At 49.3% G+C, this 20,692-nt stretch overlaps 1 protein-coding gene across 5 annotated transcripts in view; it reads left to right on the top strand.

Moving 5' to 3' along the window:
• The window catches only part of MTOR (mechanistic target of rapamycin kinase), a 634,684-nt gene that overhangs the window by 264,932 nt on the left and 349,060 nt on the right, over positions 1-20,692 (top strand). For all 5 annotated transcript variants that reach the window (XM_063948692.1, XM_063948690.1, XM_063948689.1 and 2 more), the window contains exons 31-32: positions 6,708-6,783; positions 15,667-15,806. In XM_063948692.1, the coding sequence (XP_063804762.1) occupies positions 6,708-6,783; positions 15,667-15,806 (216 nt within the window). The remainder of the gene's footprint in view (positions 1-6,707; positions 6,784-15,666; positions 15,807-20,692) is intronic.

The raw sequence follows: 20,692 nt of genomic DNA, 5'->3' as shown, positions 1-20,692 counted from the left end.
GCATCTTAGGTTGTGTGATATGGCGCTTTTGTGGAGCAGTTGTGCAGGGCAGCAGCCTGTTCCTCCATGCACACTTCCAATATATTCTACCGCTTTTCCCTACGTTCTGGAGTGAGTGACGCTAATTCTGCGAGCGGCCTGTTCTCTCTCTCTCTCTCTCTCTCTCTCTCTCTCTCTCTCTAATATATATATATATATATATATATATATATATATAGTGTGTGTGTGTAGCACTATATCTTGTAATACATATATAAAGCTCATCAATTCCCCAAAGGAGAGTAAGCCACGGCACTGCAGGGCTTCATATAATAGTTAAAGTTCCCTTATAAATATATATATATATGTGTTTTATGTAGGTGCTGTGATAATGAGAAGTGTAGAGTGCACGTTAGTAGCCCTGAAGCGCCCGCACATGCAGTAGCGTCGTCCTATGCCCCCATTATTCCCCCAGTCACGGTCTCCTGTCAGTGGGGTGTGTGGGTTTGGGCAGTAGTTCCACGCTGAGGAGATTAGTACGTGTAGTCTTGAGGCTTTGGCTGGAGGTCTGTGACCCTGCTCCAGCTGTTATCACACAAGCCCTCTATTGTCCCGGCGGCCGTGCAGCGCTGATCCCCATACGTCTGGGCTGCAGATGTGAGCGAGGCCTCTCTGGAGCAGGAAATCTAGTGTTTGACATTGGCGCGCTCTCCGCATACAGTGTAAATAAATATGACCTGGGGCTCTCCGGTCTCCATCGCTCATGTGGGAGCGCTATGCGCTGATTGCTGTACATGAAATCCTGACATGACATTTCCGGAGGCCTCTGTAACACATGACCTGTGTGACCGCGAGAGTGTAAATTCTAGTTCTCATCGCTCTGCCGTCGTCCTGTACTGTATCCGCCTCACTGTGCGTCTTGCATCTGTCTGTGGAATTAAACACGTTGAATCTTTGGTGACAATGACATTAGACGAATTCGATTTTCAGAGAAAACTTCAAATTCACATTCTTAAGTTGGTAAAGAAAACAAAAAGCAAATGTCGGTGCTGTGTGTACAGCGCCGTGTGTGCCGTTGTGTACAGCGCCATGTGTGCCGTTGTGTACAGCGCCGTGTGTGCCGGCGTGTACAGTGCCGTTGTGTACAGCGCAGTGTGTGCCGGCTGTCCCTTTGGAATCTGCGTAACAGTGTGGCCGCTGTATGCGATGTCTGCGGAGGTGTTACTGACTGTCAGGCGTGTTACGTGTAGTATTTGCTGAATAGATAATGACATCGTCCTGCTTGTTCTGTTCTCTCAGGATAAAGACTCTGCTCCTGTCACTTCTTCTCATCCCATAGTGTACGGAGACGCTGCATAGTCTATATCCACACTCTCACCTGTGTCCTGTGCTGCTTGTTCTGTTCTCTCAGGATAAAGACTCTGCTCCTGTCACTTCTTCTCATCCCATAGTGTACGGAGACGCTGCATAGTCTATATCCACACTCTCACCTGTGTCCTGTGCTGCTTGTTCTGTTCTCTCAGGATAAAGACTCTGCTCCTGTCACTTCTTCTCATCCCATAGTGTACGGAGACGCTGCATAGTCTATATCCACACTCTCACCTGTGTCCTGTGCTGCTTGTTCTGTTCTCTCAGGATAAAGACTCTGCTCCTGTCACTTCTTCTCATCCCATAGTGTACGGAGACGCTGCATAGTATATATCCACACTCTCACCTGTGTCCTGTGCTGCTTGTTCTGTTCTCTCAGGATAAAGACTCTGCTCCTGTCACTTCTTCTCATCCCATAGTGTACGGAGACGCTGCATAGTCTATATCCACACTCTCACCTGTGTCCTGTGCTGCTTGTTCTGTTCTCTCAGGATAAAGACTCTGCTCCTGTCACTTCTTCTCATCCCATAGTGTACGGAGACGCTGCATAGTATATATCCACACTCTCACCTGTGTCCTGTGCTGCTTGTTCTGTTCTCTCAGGATAAAGACTCTGCTCCTGTCACTTCTGCTCATCCCATAGTGTACGGAGACGCTGCATAGTCTATATCCACACTCTCACCTGTGTCCTGTGCTGCTTGTTCTGTTCTCTCAGGATAAAGCCTCTGCTCCTGTCACTTCTTCTCATCCCATAGTGTACGGAGACGCTGCATAGTATATATCCACACTCTCACCTGTGTCCTGTGCTGCTTGTTCTGTTCTCTCAGGATAAAGACTCTGCTCCTGTCACTTCTGCTCATCCCATAGTGTACGGAGACGCTGCATAGTCTATATCCACACTCTCACCTGTGTCCTGTGCTGCTTGTTCTGTTCTCTCAGGATAAAGACTCTGCTCCTGTCACTTCTTCTCATCCCATAGTGTACGGAGACGCTGCATAGTATATATCCACACTCTCACCTGTGTCCTGTGCTGCTTGTTCTGTTCTCTCAGGATAAAGACTCTGCTCCTGTCACTTCTTCTCATCCCATAGTGTATGGAGACGCTGCATAGTCTATATACACACTCTCACCTGTGTCCTGTGCTGCTTGTTCTGTTCTCTCAGGATAAAGACTCTGCTCCTGTCACTTCTTCTCATCCCATAGTGTATGGAGACGCTGCATAGTCTATATCCACACTCTCACCTGTGTCCTGTGCTGCTTGTTCTGTTCTCTCAGGATAAAGACTCTGCTCCTGTCACTTCTTCTCATCCCATAGTGTACGGAGACGCTGCATAGTATATATCCACACTCTCACCTGTGTCCTGTGCTGCTTGTTCTGTTCTCTCAGGATAAAGCCTCTGCTCCTGTCACTTCTGCTCATCCCATAGTGTACGGAGACGCTGCATAGTCTATATCCACACTCTCACCTGTGTCCTGTGCTGCTTGTTCTGTTCTCTCAGGATAAAGACTCTGCTCCTGTCACTTCTTCTCATCCCATAGTGTACGGAGACGCTGCATAGTCTATATCCACACTCTCACCTGTGTCCTGTGCTGCTTGTTCTGTTCTCTCAGGATAAAGACTCTGCTCCTGTCACTTCTGCTCATCCCATAGTGTACGGAGACGCTGCATAGTCTATATCCACACTCTCACCTGTGTCCTGTGCTGCTTGTTCTGTTCTCTCAGGATAAAGACTCTGCTCCTGTCACTTCTTCTCATCCCATAGTGTACGGAGACGCTGCATAGTCTATATCCACACTCTCACCTGTGTCCTGTGCTGCTTGTTCTGTTCTCTCAGGATAAAGACTCTGCTCCTGTCACTTCTTCTCATCCCATAGTGTACGGAGACGCTGCATAGTCTATATACACACTCTCACCTGTGTCCTGTGCTGCTTGTTCTGTTCTCTCAGGATAAAGACTCTGCTCCTGTCACTTCTTCTCATCCCATAGTGTACGGAGACGCTGCATAGTCTATATCCACACTCTCACCTGTGTCCTGTGCTGCTTGTTCTGTTCTCTCAGGATAAAGACTCTGCTCCTGTCACTTCTTCTCATCCCATAGTGTACGGAGACGCTGCATAGTCTATATACACACTCTCACCTGTGTCCTGTGCTGCTTGTTCTGTTCTCTCAGGATAAAGACTCTGCTCCTGTCACTTCTTCTCATCCCATAGTGTACGGAGACGCTGCATAGTCTATATCCACACTCTCACCTGTGTCCTGTGCTGCTTGTTCTGTTCTCTCAGGATAAAGACTCTGCTCCTGTCACTTCTTCTCATCCCATAGTGTACGGAGACGCTGCATAGTATATATCCACACTCTCACCTGTGTCCTGTGCTGCTTGTTCTGTTCTCTCAGGATAAAGACTCTGCTCCTGTCACTTCTTCTCATCCCATAGTGTACGGAGACGCTGCATAGTCTATATCCACACTCTCACCTGTGTCCTGTGCTGCTTGTTCTGTTCTCTCAGGATAAAGACTCTGCTCCTGTCACTTCTTCTCATCCCATAGTGTACGGAGACGCTGCATAGTCTATATCCACACTCTCACCTGTGTCCTGTGCTGCTTGTTCTGTTCTCTCAGGATAAAGACTCTGCTCCTGTCACTTCTTCTCATCCCATAGTGTACGGAGACGCTGCATAGTCTATATCCACACTCTCACCTGTGTCCTGTGCTGCTTGTTCTGTTCTCTCAGGATAAAGACTCTGCTCCTGTCACTTCTTCTCATCCCATAGTGTACGGAGACGCTGCATAGTCTATATCCACACTCTCACCTGTGTCCTGTGCTGCTTGTTCTGTTCTCTCAGGATAAAGACTCTGCTCCTGTCACTTCTTCTCATCCCATAGTGTACGGAGACGCTGCATAGTCTATATCCACACTCTCACCTGTGTCCTGTGCTGCTTGTTCTGTTCTCTCAGGATAAAGACTCTGCTCCTGTCACTTCTGCTCATCCCATAGTGTACGGAGACGCTGCATAGTCTATATCCACACTCTCACCTGTGTCCTGTGCTGCTTGTTCTGTTCTCTCAGGATAAAGACTCTGCTCCTGTCACTTCTGCTCATCCCATAGTGTACGGAGACGCTGCATAGTCTATATCCACACTCTCACCTGTGTCCTGTGCTGCTTGTTCTGTTCTCTCAGGATAAAGACTCTGCTCCTGTCACTTCTTCTCATCCCATAGTGTACGGAGACGCTGCATAGTCTATATCCACACTCTCACCTGTGTCCTGTGCTGCTTGTTCTGTTCTCTCAGGATAAAGACTCTGCTCCTGTCACTTCTTCTCATCCCATAGTGTACGGAGACGCTGCATAGTCTATATCCACACTCTCACCTGTGTCCTGTGCTGCTTGTTCTGTTCTCTCAGGATAAAGACTCTGCTCCTGTCACTTCTTCTCATCCCATAGTGTACGGAGACGCTGCATAGTATATATCCACACTCTCACCTGTGTCCTGTGCTGCTTGTTCTGTTCTCTCAGGATAAAGACTCTGCTCCTGTCACTTCTTCTCATCCCATAGTGTACGGAGACGCTGCATAGTCTATATCCACACTCTCACCTGTGTCCTGTGCTGCTTGTTCTGTTCTCTCAGGATAAAGACTCTGCTCCTGTCTCTTCTTCTCATCCCATAGTGTACGGAGACGCTGCATAGTCTATATCCACACTCTCACCTGTGTCCTGTGCTGCTTGTTCTGTTCTCTCAGGATAAAGACTCTGCTCCTGTCACTTCTTCTCATCCCATAGTGTACGGAGACGCTGCATAGTCTATATCCACACTCACACCTGTGTCCTGTGCTGCTTGTTCTGTTCTCTCAGGATAAAGACTCTGCTCCTGTCACTTCTTCTCATCCCATAGTGTACGGAGACGCTGCATAGTCTATATCCACACTCTCACCTGTGTCCTGTGCTGCTTGTTCTGTTCTCTCAGGATAAAGACTCTGCTCCTGTCACTTCTTCTCATCCCATAGTGTACGGAGACGCTGCATAGTATATATCCACACTCTCACCTGTGTCCTGTGCTGCTTGTTCTGTTCTCTCAGGATAAAGACTCTGCTCCTGTCACTTCTTCTCATCCCATAGTGTACGGAGACGCTGCATAGTCTATATCCACACTCTCACCTGTGTCCTGTGCTGCTTGTTCTGTTCTCTCAGGATAAAGACTCTGCTCCTGTCACTTCTTCTCATCCCATAGTGTACGGAGACGCTGCATAGTATATATCCACACTCTCACCTGTGTCCTGTGCTGCTTGTTCTGTTCTCTCAGGATAAAGACTCTGCTCCTGTCACTTCTGCTCATCCCATAGTGTACGGAGACGCTGCATAGTCTATATCCACACTCTCACCTGTGTCCTGCCTGTGCTGCTGTTTGCATTGCGGCATAACAGGAAACCTGCTATGTGGGGACAGTCAGTATGTTATCTCCATACACCGAGACCACGGGTGGGGAATACTATATACTGCAGAAAGCACAATCCAGCCTCACAACACTGGTCTCTGTAGATGAATTCTATGTATTTTATCATTGTGCTATGTAACCTGTGTGCGATAATTCAGAGATATATGGCCTGGTGCGGAGTCTGACACAGGGGAAAATGTGCACAGATCACTGCAGGATGGAGATCACTAGTGCATACAGAGGGCCGCAGTTACTGGCCGGTGACCATGCAATCGCAGGGACGTGGTCCTCATTGTGAGGGTGTAAGCCGGCCTCTGCGCGTGATGCTAGTGTGCGAATGGAAATTGACGGTGGGTTGGCATAGATTGTACGCCTGCGAGCAGGGCCCTCTTACCTCTGTCTGCTTTTGCCCCAGTTGTACAGCGCTGCGGAGAATGCTGGTGCTATAGAAAGAAACTGGTAAGACTAATGACAGCTGTGGCGGCAGTGGGTGGGATAGGCGGCCCGTGCTGGTGCGTACACTGGGTGGGGGGTTATGGCATTACCACAGCCAAAATCCCCCCGTATGTGTGTTCATTGTCTATACGTATTTCCCCGGTGTCAGACTCCGCATCAGGCCATATATATCTGAGTTACTGCACCCATGAGTTCTGTGCTTTGTTCTGCGCTCTGCATGACATTCTAGTTGTAAGAAACGCATCGCACGTGCAGTGACCTATAATAAATGGTAGAGTAGAGCTTACATTCTCTGCCATTCATAGCGCCTTTCATTTCCCTAACCCCGCTGTACAATAACGCTGTGTTGCATTGTTGGAATTGTTCGGCATTATTGCTGATTATGTAACAGTCTGCGGTCTGTACCACAGAGTTATGAAATGAAGCTTATTGTGCTCTTACCAATGGTAATCCTTCCGCTCTTCTCTCCCCAGCATTAACAATAAACTGCAGCAGCCAGAAGCAGCCTCCGGGGTCTTAGAGTTTGCCATGAAGCACTATGGGGAGCTGGTAAGTGTGTTACTGTGATGCTTTGCGTGGTGCGAGGAGCCTCGGAGAGACGTACACTTGGGGGGGGTGTAACCTCTGCGGTGGCTGGAAGTAAGAATACAGTCCTTGTGTGAGGCACCTCAGGGAGGGTCACCGTCAGCTGGAGCTCTGGCTTTCCTGTGTTGGTGTGTGGTATGTCTGTAAGTCACGGGGCAATTAGCAGTGACCTCTGCAGATAGTATTACAGGAGAAGCTCCTGACGGTGCTTCCAAACCACAGCTTTCTAGGCACGTCTATAGATCTTTACCCAAAGAATTCCACAACCCCGAGAACCGCCAACCACACAGTGGTCCTAGGAAGAGGACGTTTCTTTTCCTGACTAATCATTCTTCTGGTTTCTTATTACAAAAGATGTCTTACTTACAATAACTCTGTACATTTTATATATATATATGTATATTATATACTTATGTAATGCTCCTCACCCCTATGGGGTTAATTCAAGTGCTTTGCATACAGGTGGCTATTTGATGGCAAGTGTTGCTCCATTAATCCACGCACAGCCGTCACCGCTGACATTGCTGTTATGATGACCCATCATTTTGACGGGCTGGTAACTAGTGTGTGTGTGTATGTATATATATATATATATATATATTTATCTATCAGAGACGCTGCCAGCGCCTCCGATACAGTATCTACAATCAAAACACCAGTATCGGAACCATGTAGTCTAAAAGACTTAGAAAATGAACCTAGTGGACACTCCCTAAAATCAGCTTATTACCTCAGTATATTAAGGCACTTTGATTATACCTCAGCCATTGAAGTTAAGCTAATTATCTCCTTTATTCCATTTTTTAATCCTGTACATTTTATGTCCTATCTCTTATGACTTTTATTTTTCCTTTACGCATTTGGCTTGTTGGACTTTTTCTATGTATTACCATGTGTAGGTCCTTTTTATTATGACTGTTTTATATACTACTCTTTTTTAGGGTTATGTTTCTGTAATACATTTTATTTTTTATGATACACATTTGTGAAGGGTTGCGTCACTCGGCGGCTCATTTCTGGTGCGATCTCTTTCCTGACGACGCTCCCTTTCATTTGTCTAACTACGTAACAAGCAGAATTTTCGTTACTGGGCGGAAAATAATCATCCGCTTCATGAGAGACCTCTACACCGCCAACGGCGCCACCTGAGCGCTGAGGTCAACACACATGGGCCACGCACCATTCATTATCTGAAGGCTGCAATACTAACCACTACGCTCCTGGAACAGCTGTAATATGAAACATTGGTGTCGTGCTAGACATACAGGTAGATGTAATCTGAGTGCAAGCGTTAATCTCTGCACCTGGCCTGGCCAACCTGTGGCTCTAGCCGCTGTGAAACTACACATCCCAGCATGCACTGCCACCGTTTTACTATTCCCTAATAGCAAAACTATAGCAGGGCATGCTGGGACTTGTAGTGTCACAACAGCTGTAGGGCCGCAGGTTGACCATCATATTTTATAACCCTCAGAGGTGCACAGGATAACCTAGATGACTTGGTCATTGTAGGACAGATTCCATGAATTCACTGAATATTTGGATGGAGACATCCGACCTAGAGAAAATAATCCGGATAAACAATAACTGGTTTCTGAAATCCTGAATGCAAATAAACTGAGCTGACAGAAGCCGCGCCCCAGGCCGGCGTCATATACACGTCAGTCCCAGATCTTCCCTGATCTCCGCGTTTCTCATCCACACGCTCCATACGCAGTATCTGCACCCAATGTATGAGGCGCGGGGGGAGGGGCTTTCCTGTTCAATGGATCATGCTTTCTAATGGAACCACACACAGTATGAAGCAGCATGGCCAGTTGGTACCGATTCCGGATGTCAGATGTACGAGGCGCAGTGTATGCCACCCAGCCGGCCTATCTGGTACCTACTAAAGGTCAAATATCCAAAATAAAGTGAATAGGGTTATTTAACGAGATGCTGGCACCAAACAGCAATTATAACATGTAAATAACATCCTGCAGCGTGGCACAGGCACCATCCGGGCACCAAACAGCAATTATAACATGTAAATATCCTGCAGCGTGGCGCAGGCACCATCCGGGCACCAAACAGCAATTATAACATGTAAATAATATCCTGCAGCGTGGCGCAGGCACCATCCGGGCACCAAACAGCAATTATAACATGTAAATAATATCCTGCAGCGTGGCGCAAGCACCATCCGGGCACCAAACAGCAATTATAACATGTAAATAATATCCTGCAGCGTGGCGCAGGCACCATCCGGGCACCAAACAGCAATTATAACATGTAAATAATATCCTGCAGCGTGGCACAGGCACCATCCGGGCACCAAACAGCAATTATAACATGTAAATAATATCCTGCAGCCTGGCGCAGGCACCATCCGGGCACCAAACAGCAATTATAACATGTAAATAATATCCTGCAGCCTGGCGCAGGCACCATCCGGGCACCAAACAGCAATTATAACATGTAAATAATATCCTGCAGCCTGGCGCAGGCGCCATCCGGGCACCAAACAGCAATTATAACATGTAAATAATATCCTGCAGCGTGGCGCAGGCACCATCCGGGCACCAAACAGCAATTATAACATGTAAATAATATCCTGCAGCGTGGCACAGGCACCAAACAGCAATTATAACATGTAAATAACATCCTGCAGCGTGGCACAGGCACCATCCGGGCACCAAACAGCAATTATAACATGTAAATAACATCCTGCAGCGTGGCGCAGGCACCATCCGGCCACCAAACAGCAATTATAACATGTAAATAACATCCTGCAGCGTGGCACAGGCACCATCCGGGCACCAAACAGCAATTATAACATGTAAATAATATCCTGCAGCGTGGCGCAGGCACCATCTGGGCACCAAACAGCAATTATAACATGTAAATAATATCCTGCAGCGTGGCGCAGGCACCATCTGGGCACCAAACAGCAATTATAACATGTAAATAATATCCTGCAGCGTGGCGCAGGCACCATCCGGGCACCAAACAGCAATTATAACATGTAAATAATATCCTGCAGCGTGGCACAGGCACCATCCGGGCTACAATGCAGAAACCTCGCTCTCTGGGCCGTCATCTTTCCTGTGAGACTACCAGCCGCCGTCATTACACTTCCCAAGAACTGTACAGGTAGATTCAGACGCAGGCCGTACTCCCGGAACCGACTGTCCCTTTCCTGTCACCTGGCGGAGATCTCACTTCAGCTGTCATTAGGAGCCCGCCTTCTGAGCGGTCCAGACGCTGCCTGATTGGTCCTTATTCCCCAGGTGACCATGCCGCCGAGTCACCTCTGATTATAATTAGGGACAGGAAGAGTTCTGTGTAACCAACCTCACATTTCCATATATAATGCACTCATCTATCCTAATACACACACACACACACACACACACACACACCTACACACACACACACACACACCTACACACACCTACACACACCTACACACACACACCTACACACACACCTACACAAGGGACAAGGGAACTCTGCTGTGTTGAACAATGATCACTCTGCCTGGGTTGGGACCCGTCTGCAGGTATACACAGGATAAGAGACCACGCTGCCAGACATGTCACCGCTTACACCTGCTCTATATACACAGGATAAGAGACCACGCTGCCAGACATGTCAAAGCTTACACCTGCTCTATATACACAGGATAAGAGACCACGCTGCCAGACATGTCACCGCTTACACCTGCTCTATATACACAGGATAAGAGACCACGCTGCCAGACATGTCACAGCTTACACCTGCCCTATATACACAGGATAAGAGACCACGCTGCCAGACGTCATCGCTTACACCTGCTCTATATACACAGGATAAGAGACCACGCTGCCAGACATGTCACCGCTTACACCTGCTCTATATACACAGGATAAGAGACCACGCTGCCAGACACGTCACCGCTTACACCTGCTATATATACACAGGATAAGAGACCACGCTGCCAGACATGTCACCGCTTACACCTGCTCTATATACACAGGATAAGAGACCACGCTGCCAGACATGTCACCGCTTACACCTGCTCTATATACACAGGATAAGAGACCACGCTGCCAGACATGTCACCGCTTACACCTGCTCCATATACACAGGATAAGAGACCACGCTGCCAGACATGTCACCGCTTACACCTGCTCTATATACACAGGATAAGAGACCACGCTGCCAGACATGTCACAGCTTACACCTGCCCTATATACACAGGATAAGAGACCACGCTGCCAGACATGTCATCGCTTACACCTGCTCTATATACACAGGATAAGAGACCACGCTGCCAGACATGTCACCGCTTACACCTGCTCCATATACACAGGATAAGAGACCACGCTGCCAGACATGTCACCGCTTACACCTGCTATATATACACAGGATAAGAGACCACGCAGCCAGACATGTCACCGCTTACACCTGCTCTATATACGCAGGATAAGAGACCACGCTGCCAGACATGTCACCGCTTACACCTGCCCTATATACACAGGATAAGAGACCACGCTGCCAGACATGTCACAGCTTACACCTGCCCTATATACACAGGATAAGAGACCACGCTGCCAGACATGTCACCGCTTACACCTGCTATATACACACAGGATAAGAGACCACGCTGCCAGACATGTCACCGCTTACACCTGCTCTATATACACACAGGATAAGAGACCACGCTGCCAGACATGTCATCGCTTGCACCTGCTCTATATACACAGGATAAGAGACCACGCTGCCAGACATGTCACCGCTTACACCTGCTCTATATACTCAGGATAAGAGACCACGCTGCCAGACATGTCACCGCTTACACCTGCTATATATACACAGGATAAGAGACCACGCTGCCAGACATGTCACCGCTTACACCTGCTCTATATACACAGGATAAGAGACCACGCTGCCAGACATGTCGCCGCTGACACCTGCTCTATATACTCAGGATAAGAGACCACGCTGCCAGACTTGTTACCGCTTACACCTGCTCCATATACACAGGATAAGAGACCACGCTGCCAGACATGTCACCGCTTACACCTGCTCTATATACACAGGATAAGAGACCACGCTGCCAGACATGTCACAGCTTACACCTGCCCTATATACACAGGATAAGAGACCACGCTGCCAGACATGTCATCGCTTACACCTGCTCTATATACACAGGATAAGAGACCACGCTGCCAGACATGTCACCGCTTACACCTGCTCCATATACACAGGATAAGAGACCACGCTGCCAGACATGTCACCGCTTACACCTGCTCTATATACACAGGATAAGAGACCACGCTGCCAGACATGTCACCGTTTACACCTGCTCTATATACACAGGATAAGAGACCACGCTGCCAGACATGTCACCGCTTACACCTGCTCTATATACACAGGATAAGAGACCACGCTGCCAGACATGTCACCGCTTACACCTGCTATATATACACAGGATAAGAGACCACGCTGCCAGACATGTCACCGCTTACACCTGCTCTATATACTCAGGATAAGAGACCACGCTGCCAGACATGTCACCGCTTACACCTGCTATATAAACACAGAATAAGAGACCACGCTGCCAGACATGTCACCACTTACACCTGCTCTATATACACACAGGATAAGAGACCACGCTGCCAGACATGTCACCGCTTACACCTGCTCCATATACACAGGATAAGAGACCACGCTGCCAGACATGTCACCGCTTACACCTGCTCTATATACTCAGGATAAGAGACCACGCTGCCAGACATGTCACCGCTTACACCTGCTATATATACACACAGGATAAGAGACCACGCTGCCAGACATGTCACCGCTTACATCTGCTCTATATACACAGGATAAGAGACCACGCTGCCAGACATGTCACCGCTTACACCTGCTCCATATACACAGGATAAGAGACCACGCTGCCAGACATGTCACCGCTTACACCTGCTCTATATACACAGGATAAGAGACCACGCTGCCAGACATGTCACAGCTTACACCTGCCCTATATACACAGGATAAGAGACCACGCTGCCAGACATGTCATCGCTTACACCTGCTCTATATACACAGGATAAGAGACCACGCTGCCAGACATGTCACCGCTTACACCTGCTCCATATACACAGGATAAGAGACCACGCTGCCAGACATGTCACCGCTTACACCTGCTCTATATACGCAGGATAAGAGACCACGCTGCCAGACATGTCACCGCTTACACCTGCCCTATATACACAGGATAAGAGACCACGCTGCCAGACATGTCACAGCTTACACCTGCCCTATATACACAGGATAAGAGACCACGCTGCCAGACATGTCACCGCTTACACCTGCTATATACACACAGGATAAGAGACCACGCTGCCAGACATGTCACCGCTTACACCTGCTCTATATACTCAGGATAAGAGACCACGCTGCCAGACATGTCACCGCTTACACCTGCTATATATACACAGGATAAGAGACCACGCTGCCAGACATGTCACCGCTTACACCTGCTCTATATACACAGGATAAGAGACCACGCTGCCAGACATGTCACCGCTTACACCTGCTCTATATACTCAGGATAAGAGACCACGCTGCCAGACATGTCACCGCTTACACCTGCTATATATACACAGGATAAGAGACCACGCTGCCAGACATGTCACCGCTTACACCTGCTCTATATACACAGGATAAGAGACCACGCTGCCAGACATGTCACCGCTTACACCTGCTCCATATACACAGGATAAGAGACCACGCTGCCAGACATGTCACCGCTTACTACTGCTCTATATACACACAGGATAAGAGACCACGCTGCCAGACATGTCATCGCTTACACCTGCTCTATATACACAGGATAAGAGACCACGCTGCCAGACATGTCACCGCTTACACCTGCTCTATATACTCAGGATAAGAGACCACGCTGCCAGACATGTCACCGCTTACACCTGCTATATATACACAGGATAAGAGACCACGCTGCCAGACATGTCACCGCTTACACCTGCTCTATATACACAGGATAAGAGACCACGCTGCCAGACATGTCACCGCTTACACCTGCTCTATATACACAGGATAAGAGACCACGCTGCCAGACATGTCACCGCTTACACCTGCTCCATATACACAGGATAAGAGACCACGCTGCCAGACATGTCACCGCTTACACCTGCTCCATATACACAGGATAAGAGACCACGCTGCCAGACATGTCACCGCTTACACCTGCTATATATACACAGGATAAGAGACCACGCTGCCAGACATGTCACCGCTTACACCTGCTCTATATACGCAGGATAAGAGACCACGCTGCCAGACATGTCACCGCTTACACCTGCTCCATATACACAGGATAAGAGACCACGCTGCCAGACATGTCAACACTTACATCTGCTCTATGTACACAGGATAAGAGACCACGCTGCCAGACTTGTCACCGCTTACACCTGCTCTATATACACAGGATAAGAGACCACGCTGCCAGACATGTCACCGCTTACACCTGCTCTATTTAAACAGGATAAGAGACCACGCTGCCAGACATGTCACCGCTTACACCTGCTCTTAATACACAGGATAAGAGACCACGCTGCCAGACATGTCACCGCTTACACCTGCTCTTAATACACAGGATAAGAGACCACGCTGCCAGACATGTCACCGCTTACACCTGCTCTATATACACAGGATAAGAGACCACGCTGCCAGACATGTCACCGCTTACACCTGCTCTATATACACAGGATAAGAGAGCACGCTGCCAGACATGTCACCGCTTACACCTGCTCTAGATACACAGGATAAGAGACCACGCTGCCAGACATGTCAACGCTTACACCTGCTCTATGTACACAGGATAAGAGACCACGCTGCCAGACATGTCACCGCTTACACCTGCTCTATTTACACAGGATAAGAGACCACGCTGCCAGACATGTCACCGCTTACACCTGCTCTATTTACACAGGATAAGAGACCACGCTGCCAGACATGTCACCGCTTACACCTGCTCTTAATACACAGGATAAGAGACCACGCTGCCAGACATGTCACCGCTTACACCTGCTCTTAATACACAGGATAAGAGACCACGCTGCCAGACATGTCACCGCTTACACCTGCTCTATATACACAGGATAAGAGACCACGCTGCCAGACATGTCCCCGCTGACACCTGCTCTATATACACAGGATAAGAGACCACGCTGCCAGACATGTCACCGCTTACACCTGCTCTATATACACAGGATAAGAGACCACGCTGCCAGACATGTCACCGCTTACACCTGCTCTATATACACAGGATAAGAGACCACGCTGCCAGACATGTCACCGCTTACACCTGCTATATATACACAGGATAAGAGACCACGCTGCCAGACATGTCACCGCTTACACCTGCTCTATTTAAACAGGATAAGAGACCACGCTGCCAGACATGTCACCGCTTACACCTGCTCTATATACACAGGATAAGAGGTTAGCCCTCCTGTTCCTGTCCCCACGTCCCTTACACTCTGTCCGTTCTCGCCTGCACTTACCCATCATCCCGATCAACCTCTGCTCCGGAATTGCAGAGTGTTGGCTCTTACACCCGAGAGATACTTACTACATTACTTGTTACATGTAAAGGATATTTTCTGCAATCTTGGTGAAGATTTGCCCATTGGTTGATGACCTTGGCGTACTCTCAGAAATAAGTCTTGGGACCTTTTATGCTCTGTTGTTAATTCAATGTATAGTATACTATCTCATCGTAATGGTGACAGGATGTGTTACATAGTCACACAAGTGATTTCTCCTCACAATGACCTAGTCCGCTATCCTCCGCAGGAGATCCAGGCCACCTGGTACGAGAAGCTCCATGAATGGGAGGATGCCCTCGTTGCTTATGAAAAGAAGATTGAGGTGAACAAGGATGATTCGGAGCTGATTTTAGGCCGTATGCGTTGCCTGGAGGCTCTCGGAGAATGGTAAGAGACATGTAATGTACCTGAATGTGCTCCTTGGTTATTCCCATTGTAGGATCAGCACCCGTGTAACAGTGTACGGTAGGATGTGATGTCACTAGGAGAACCGGTGTGACTTACTATATACAGTAATAGGAGAAATCCGCGCTCTGTCCTTATGTTAAAGAAGGTCTGAGAGCGGGTATTTTTTCTTTTTATATACAGTAATATCCCCCATATCCAATATATTTATATATTAAAGCCTGTCTGTGGCCGGAGAGCCCCAGCCACGAGGCAAATGGCCGCTTTGGCACTGAAGGGGTTAACCCCTAGTGCCCGGCGCCATTTTGAGGGACAAAGGGCGCTTGGCGCCAGATTTAAAAATGTATTGTGGGCGCTAGGCGCCGTGTTTATAAATGGTAATAACATGTATTTTAAACTGTGCCGTGGTCCCGGACCCCTCCGGAGACCACGGCAGGGAGGACAGCCCCCGGCGCGCTCAGCAGTGTGTGCGCGCCGGGGGAGAGGAGGCAGCCGCTGACCGCCGGAGTCCGGGAGCTCTGCTCCCGGCAGCGGTCAGTGTAGCCCCGGGCGCACTGGAGTGTGCGCGCCGGGGAGAAGGGTGAGCGCTGCGGCTGGGAGCTCGGCTCCCGCTGCAGTGCTCTCTGTGAGAGCCGCCGCTGGGGGCCGGGAGCTCTGCTCCCGGCACCTCAGCCCAGCACGGGTGGCCAGCCGCAGCAGCCGGGACGGACATCCCGGGCTGCTAGCCGGCGAGGGGGGTGCGCCGCAGCCCGGCTCCCCGCCGGACGCTGCGGCGAGGGCACTCACAATCAGCGCCGCTCATGGGGGACCGGGCTAGCCGGCTCCCTAGCGGTGTGGGGGACATTAGGCTGGCGAGCAGGATGGTGAAGCGCTGGGGTCCGGGAGCTACGCTCCCGGCGCCTCAGCGCTGAAACAAGCCAGGGTCACGGCGGCTGGGACAAGTGTCCCGGGCCGCCGGACTTCGGTACAGGGGGGTGCGCCGCTGCGTGCGGCGAGGCCACTGAGTAGTGCCACACTGGGGGGACAGGGAGAGCCAGCTCCCTGGAACCCCAGAGGCAGGAAGGCAGGCTGGAGGATGGGGGAAGCCAGCCCCATACCTCCAGCACTGAGAGAGAGCCCTAGCAGCCAGGCTGCAGGGCTAGGGCTAGTACACAGTAGCTACAGAACAGGACATTGTGTAAAACATGCAGTGCCTAGGTATGTGAAGCCTGTGCAGGCACAGAGTGTATTTAAATGTATAAACATGTACAGTGTGATTTAAATGTAATGTATTTAAAGATAAATTGCACTTACTTAATTGTGTGTCCCAGGAGGGGGGAATCCATAGCTGTGCAGGCTGATGGATTCTCCCAGACCTTTTCCCCAAAAACGGAATGTTTTCCCATCCAGCCTCACATTTCCAAGAGGCACAGGGAGAGAGAGAAGCAGCTTAGCTATGAAACAAGCTGAGTGGTTTCTTGGAGCTCCATGGAGATCAGCCGTAGTGCCAAGAAACCTGGACCGGGGAGCCAGGCTGCCCAGCTCTGGAGCCCAAATCCAGGCTGCAGGCAGTGAGAGGGGTCCCCGGGCAGGTTTCTGGAAGTCAGTTTAGGAGGGAAAACTTCCCCCCAGCCAGACTGAACGGCACCAGGGAGTATCCTGACTCTCCCAGATGGGAGAGTCCAAGGAGACCGACCACTCCCCACTGTCCATAGGGAACAATGTTAGGTGTGCATGAGACCAGAGCATGCACAGCTCATGGGTAAACATTGATTGGTTGTGCACCACAGGGCGGGCTTACCCCCTGTGGTAAGGGGTCTTGGAGAGGGATAAAAGAAGGGCAGCTGGCCCATAGGATTGGTATTGTAACATCTTCTTCTGCTGAAAACATCTAATTGTATGCTGTTGCCCCTAGCAATATGGAAGAGCCTTTTTAAAGGTTATCATTGAGCAATAAACATCTTTGCCTCAAGAAGACTGCTTCATCTTGTGACCAACAGGGTTAGGCCAAACCTAGCCCCGTCCTCCGGCTGTCCAGGGAAGCACCTAGCGTCTCCAAGCTCCGCCTTCCGCCAGCTACCGGTAGAGGCATAGCAAGTGGCTAGTGGGGATTCGTCAGCACCACACAGGGGTGGTAAGGCAGTGCGTCGGCACATACAGAGCAGAACCGTGGTTCCAAACGCCACGGCAGGTTAGGAGTTTGGTGGTGGCAGCAAGAACCCGCCCACAGTGCAGTGGGTGGAGTCAGTAACAGGCGGTTACTGACGGTAAGCGGGAATCCCCTATGTGGTCAGGCCTCGTGCGGCTTGACCTTCCATTCTGTGCGCAGTCAACGGGACGCGGCAAGCGGCGAGTGCTTCCGTACGGTACCGTCCTGTCACACGGTCTCTCCACTATATCACTGTCCAAATATCCCACATATCCAATATAATATTTATATATTAAAGCCCGTCTCTCCACTATATCACTGTCCAAGGCATAGTATATCTGCCCCATAGTACTACACTGCTCAAAAAAAATAAAGGGAACACTTAAACAACACAATGTAACTCCAAGTCAATCACACTTCTGTGAAATCAAACTGGCCACTTAGGAAGCAACACTGATTGACAATCAATTTCACATGCTGTTGTGCAAATGGAATAGACAACAGGTGGAAATTATAGGCAATTAGCAAGACACCCCCAATAAAGGAGTTGTTCTGCAGGTGGTGACCACAGACCACTTCTCAGCTCCTATGCTTTCTGGCTGATGTTTTGGTCACTTTTTAAAGCTGGTGGTGCTTTCACTCTAGTGGTAGCATGAGACGGAGTCTACAACCCACACAAGTGGCTCAGGTAGTGCAGCTCATCCAGGATGGCACATCAATGCGAGCTGTGGCAAGAAGGTTTGCTGTGTCTGTCAGCGTAGTGTCCAGAGCATGGAGGCGCTTACAGGAGACAGGCCAGTACATCAGGAGACGTGGAGGAGGCCGTAGGAGGGCAACAACCCAGCAGCAGGACTGCTACCTCCGCCTTTGTGCAAGGAGGAACAGGAGGAGCACTGCCAGAGCCCTGCAAAATGACCTCCAGCAAGCCACAAATGTGCATGTGTCTACGCAAACGATCAGAAACGGACTCCATGAGGGTGGTATGAGGGCCCGACGTCCACAGGTGGGGGTTGTGCTTACAGCCCAACACTGTGCAGGACGTTTGGCATTTGCCAGAGAACACCAAGATTGGCAAATTCGCCACTGGCGCCCTGTGCTCTTCACAGATGAAAGCAGGTTCTCACTGAGCACATGTGACAGACGTGACAGAGCCTGGAGACGCCAAGGACAACGTTCTGCTGCCTGCAACATCCTCCAGCATGACCGGTTTGGCAGTGGGTCAGTAATGGTGTGGGGTGGCATTTCTTTGGGGGGACCGCACAGCCCTCCATGTGCTCGCCAGAGGTAGCTTGACTGCCATTAGGTACCGAGATGAGATCCTCAGACCCCTTGTGAGACCATATGCTGTTGCGGTTGGCCCTGGGTTCCTCCTAATGCAAGACAATGCAAGACCTCATGTGATGGAGTGTGTCAGCAGTTCCTGCAAGATGAAGGCATTGATGCTATGGACTGGCCCGCCCGTTCCCCAGACCTGAATCCAATTGAGCACATCTGGGACATCATGTCTCGCTCTATCCACCAATGGCACGTTGCACCACAGACTGTCCATGAGTTGGCGGATGCTTTAGTCCAGGTCTAGGAGGAGATCCCTCAGGAGACCATCCGCCACCTCATCAGGAGCATGCCCAGGCGTTGTAGGGAGGTCATAGAGGCACGTGGAGGCCACACACATTACTGAGCCTCATTTTGACTTGTTTTAAGGACATTACATCAAAGTTGGATCAGCCTGTAGTGTGTTTTTCCACTTTAATTTTGAGTGTCACCAAATCCAGACCTCCATGGGTTAATAAATGTGATTTCCATTGATAATATTTGTGTGATTTTGTTGTCAGCACATTCAACTATGTAAAGAACAAAGTATTTAATAAGAATATTTAATTCATTCAGATCTAGGATGTGTTATTTTAGTGTTCCCTTTATTTTTTTGAGCAGTGTATATTGCAGAAAGTCAAGGACTCCCATTGTGTGTTAAACGCAAATACACTGTCTGCTTATTGGCTGTGCCGCAGTGTTTTATGGAGTGTTCTCAGACACATACATGAAGCTTTGTGTTACACATCTTCTATATTTTCCTTTAATTCCCCCTGGAGTAAAAGCCGGTCTGTCTGTCGTGCTGCGTCTCTGGGCAGGAAATGTTTATGTATCGTTTACAAGTTGTGCGAGGGCCATAGGAGAGTGATGACAAGAATATGGAGGTATAGGGCTGGCAGTAAATGTCACTGACCCTGACGGGAGAGCAGACGCTGCTGTAACTCTCCTCAGTGACAGAACAGCAGTGTAACATTACATTGTGCCAGTGTACAGCGGATGCAGTGTGTAACAATACATTGTGCCAGTGTACAGCGGATGCAGTGTGATACATGCAGCGTGTAACAATACATTGTGCCAGTGTACAGTGGATGCAGTGTGATACATGCAGCGTGTAACAATACATTGTGCCAGTGTACAGCGGATGCAGTGTGATACATGCAGCGTGTAACATTACATTGTGCCAGTGTACAGCGGATGCAGTGTGATACATGCAGCGTGTAACATTACATTGTGCCAGTGTACAGCGGATGCAGTGTGATACATGCAGCGTGTAACATTACATTGTGTCGGTGTACAGTGGATGCAGTGTGATACATACAGCATGTAACAATACATTGTGCCAGTGTACAGCGGATGCAGTGTGATACATGCAGCGTGTAACATTACATTGTGTCGGTGTACAGCGGATGCAGTGTGATACATACAGCAT

This window comes from Pseudophryne corroboree, assembly GCF_028390025.1.
Source record: "Pseudophryne corroboree isolate aPseCor3 chromosome 10 unlocalized genomic scaffold, aPseCor3.hap2 SUPER_10_unloc_2, whole genome shotgun sequence".
NCBI classification, from domain to species: Eukaryota; Metazoa; Chordata; class Amphibia; order Anura; family Myobatrachidae; genus Pseudophryne; species Pseudophryne corroboree.
Note: the sequence above shows the minus strand (reverse complement) of the source record. Positions and strands in the feature narration are given on the sequence as shown.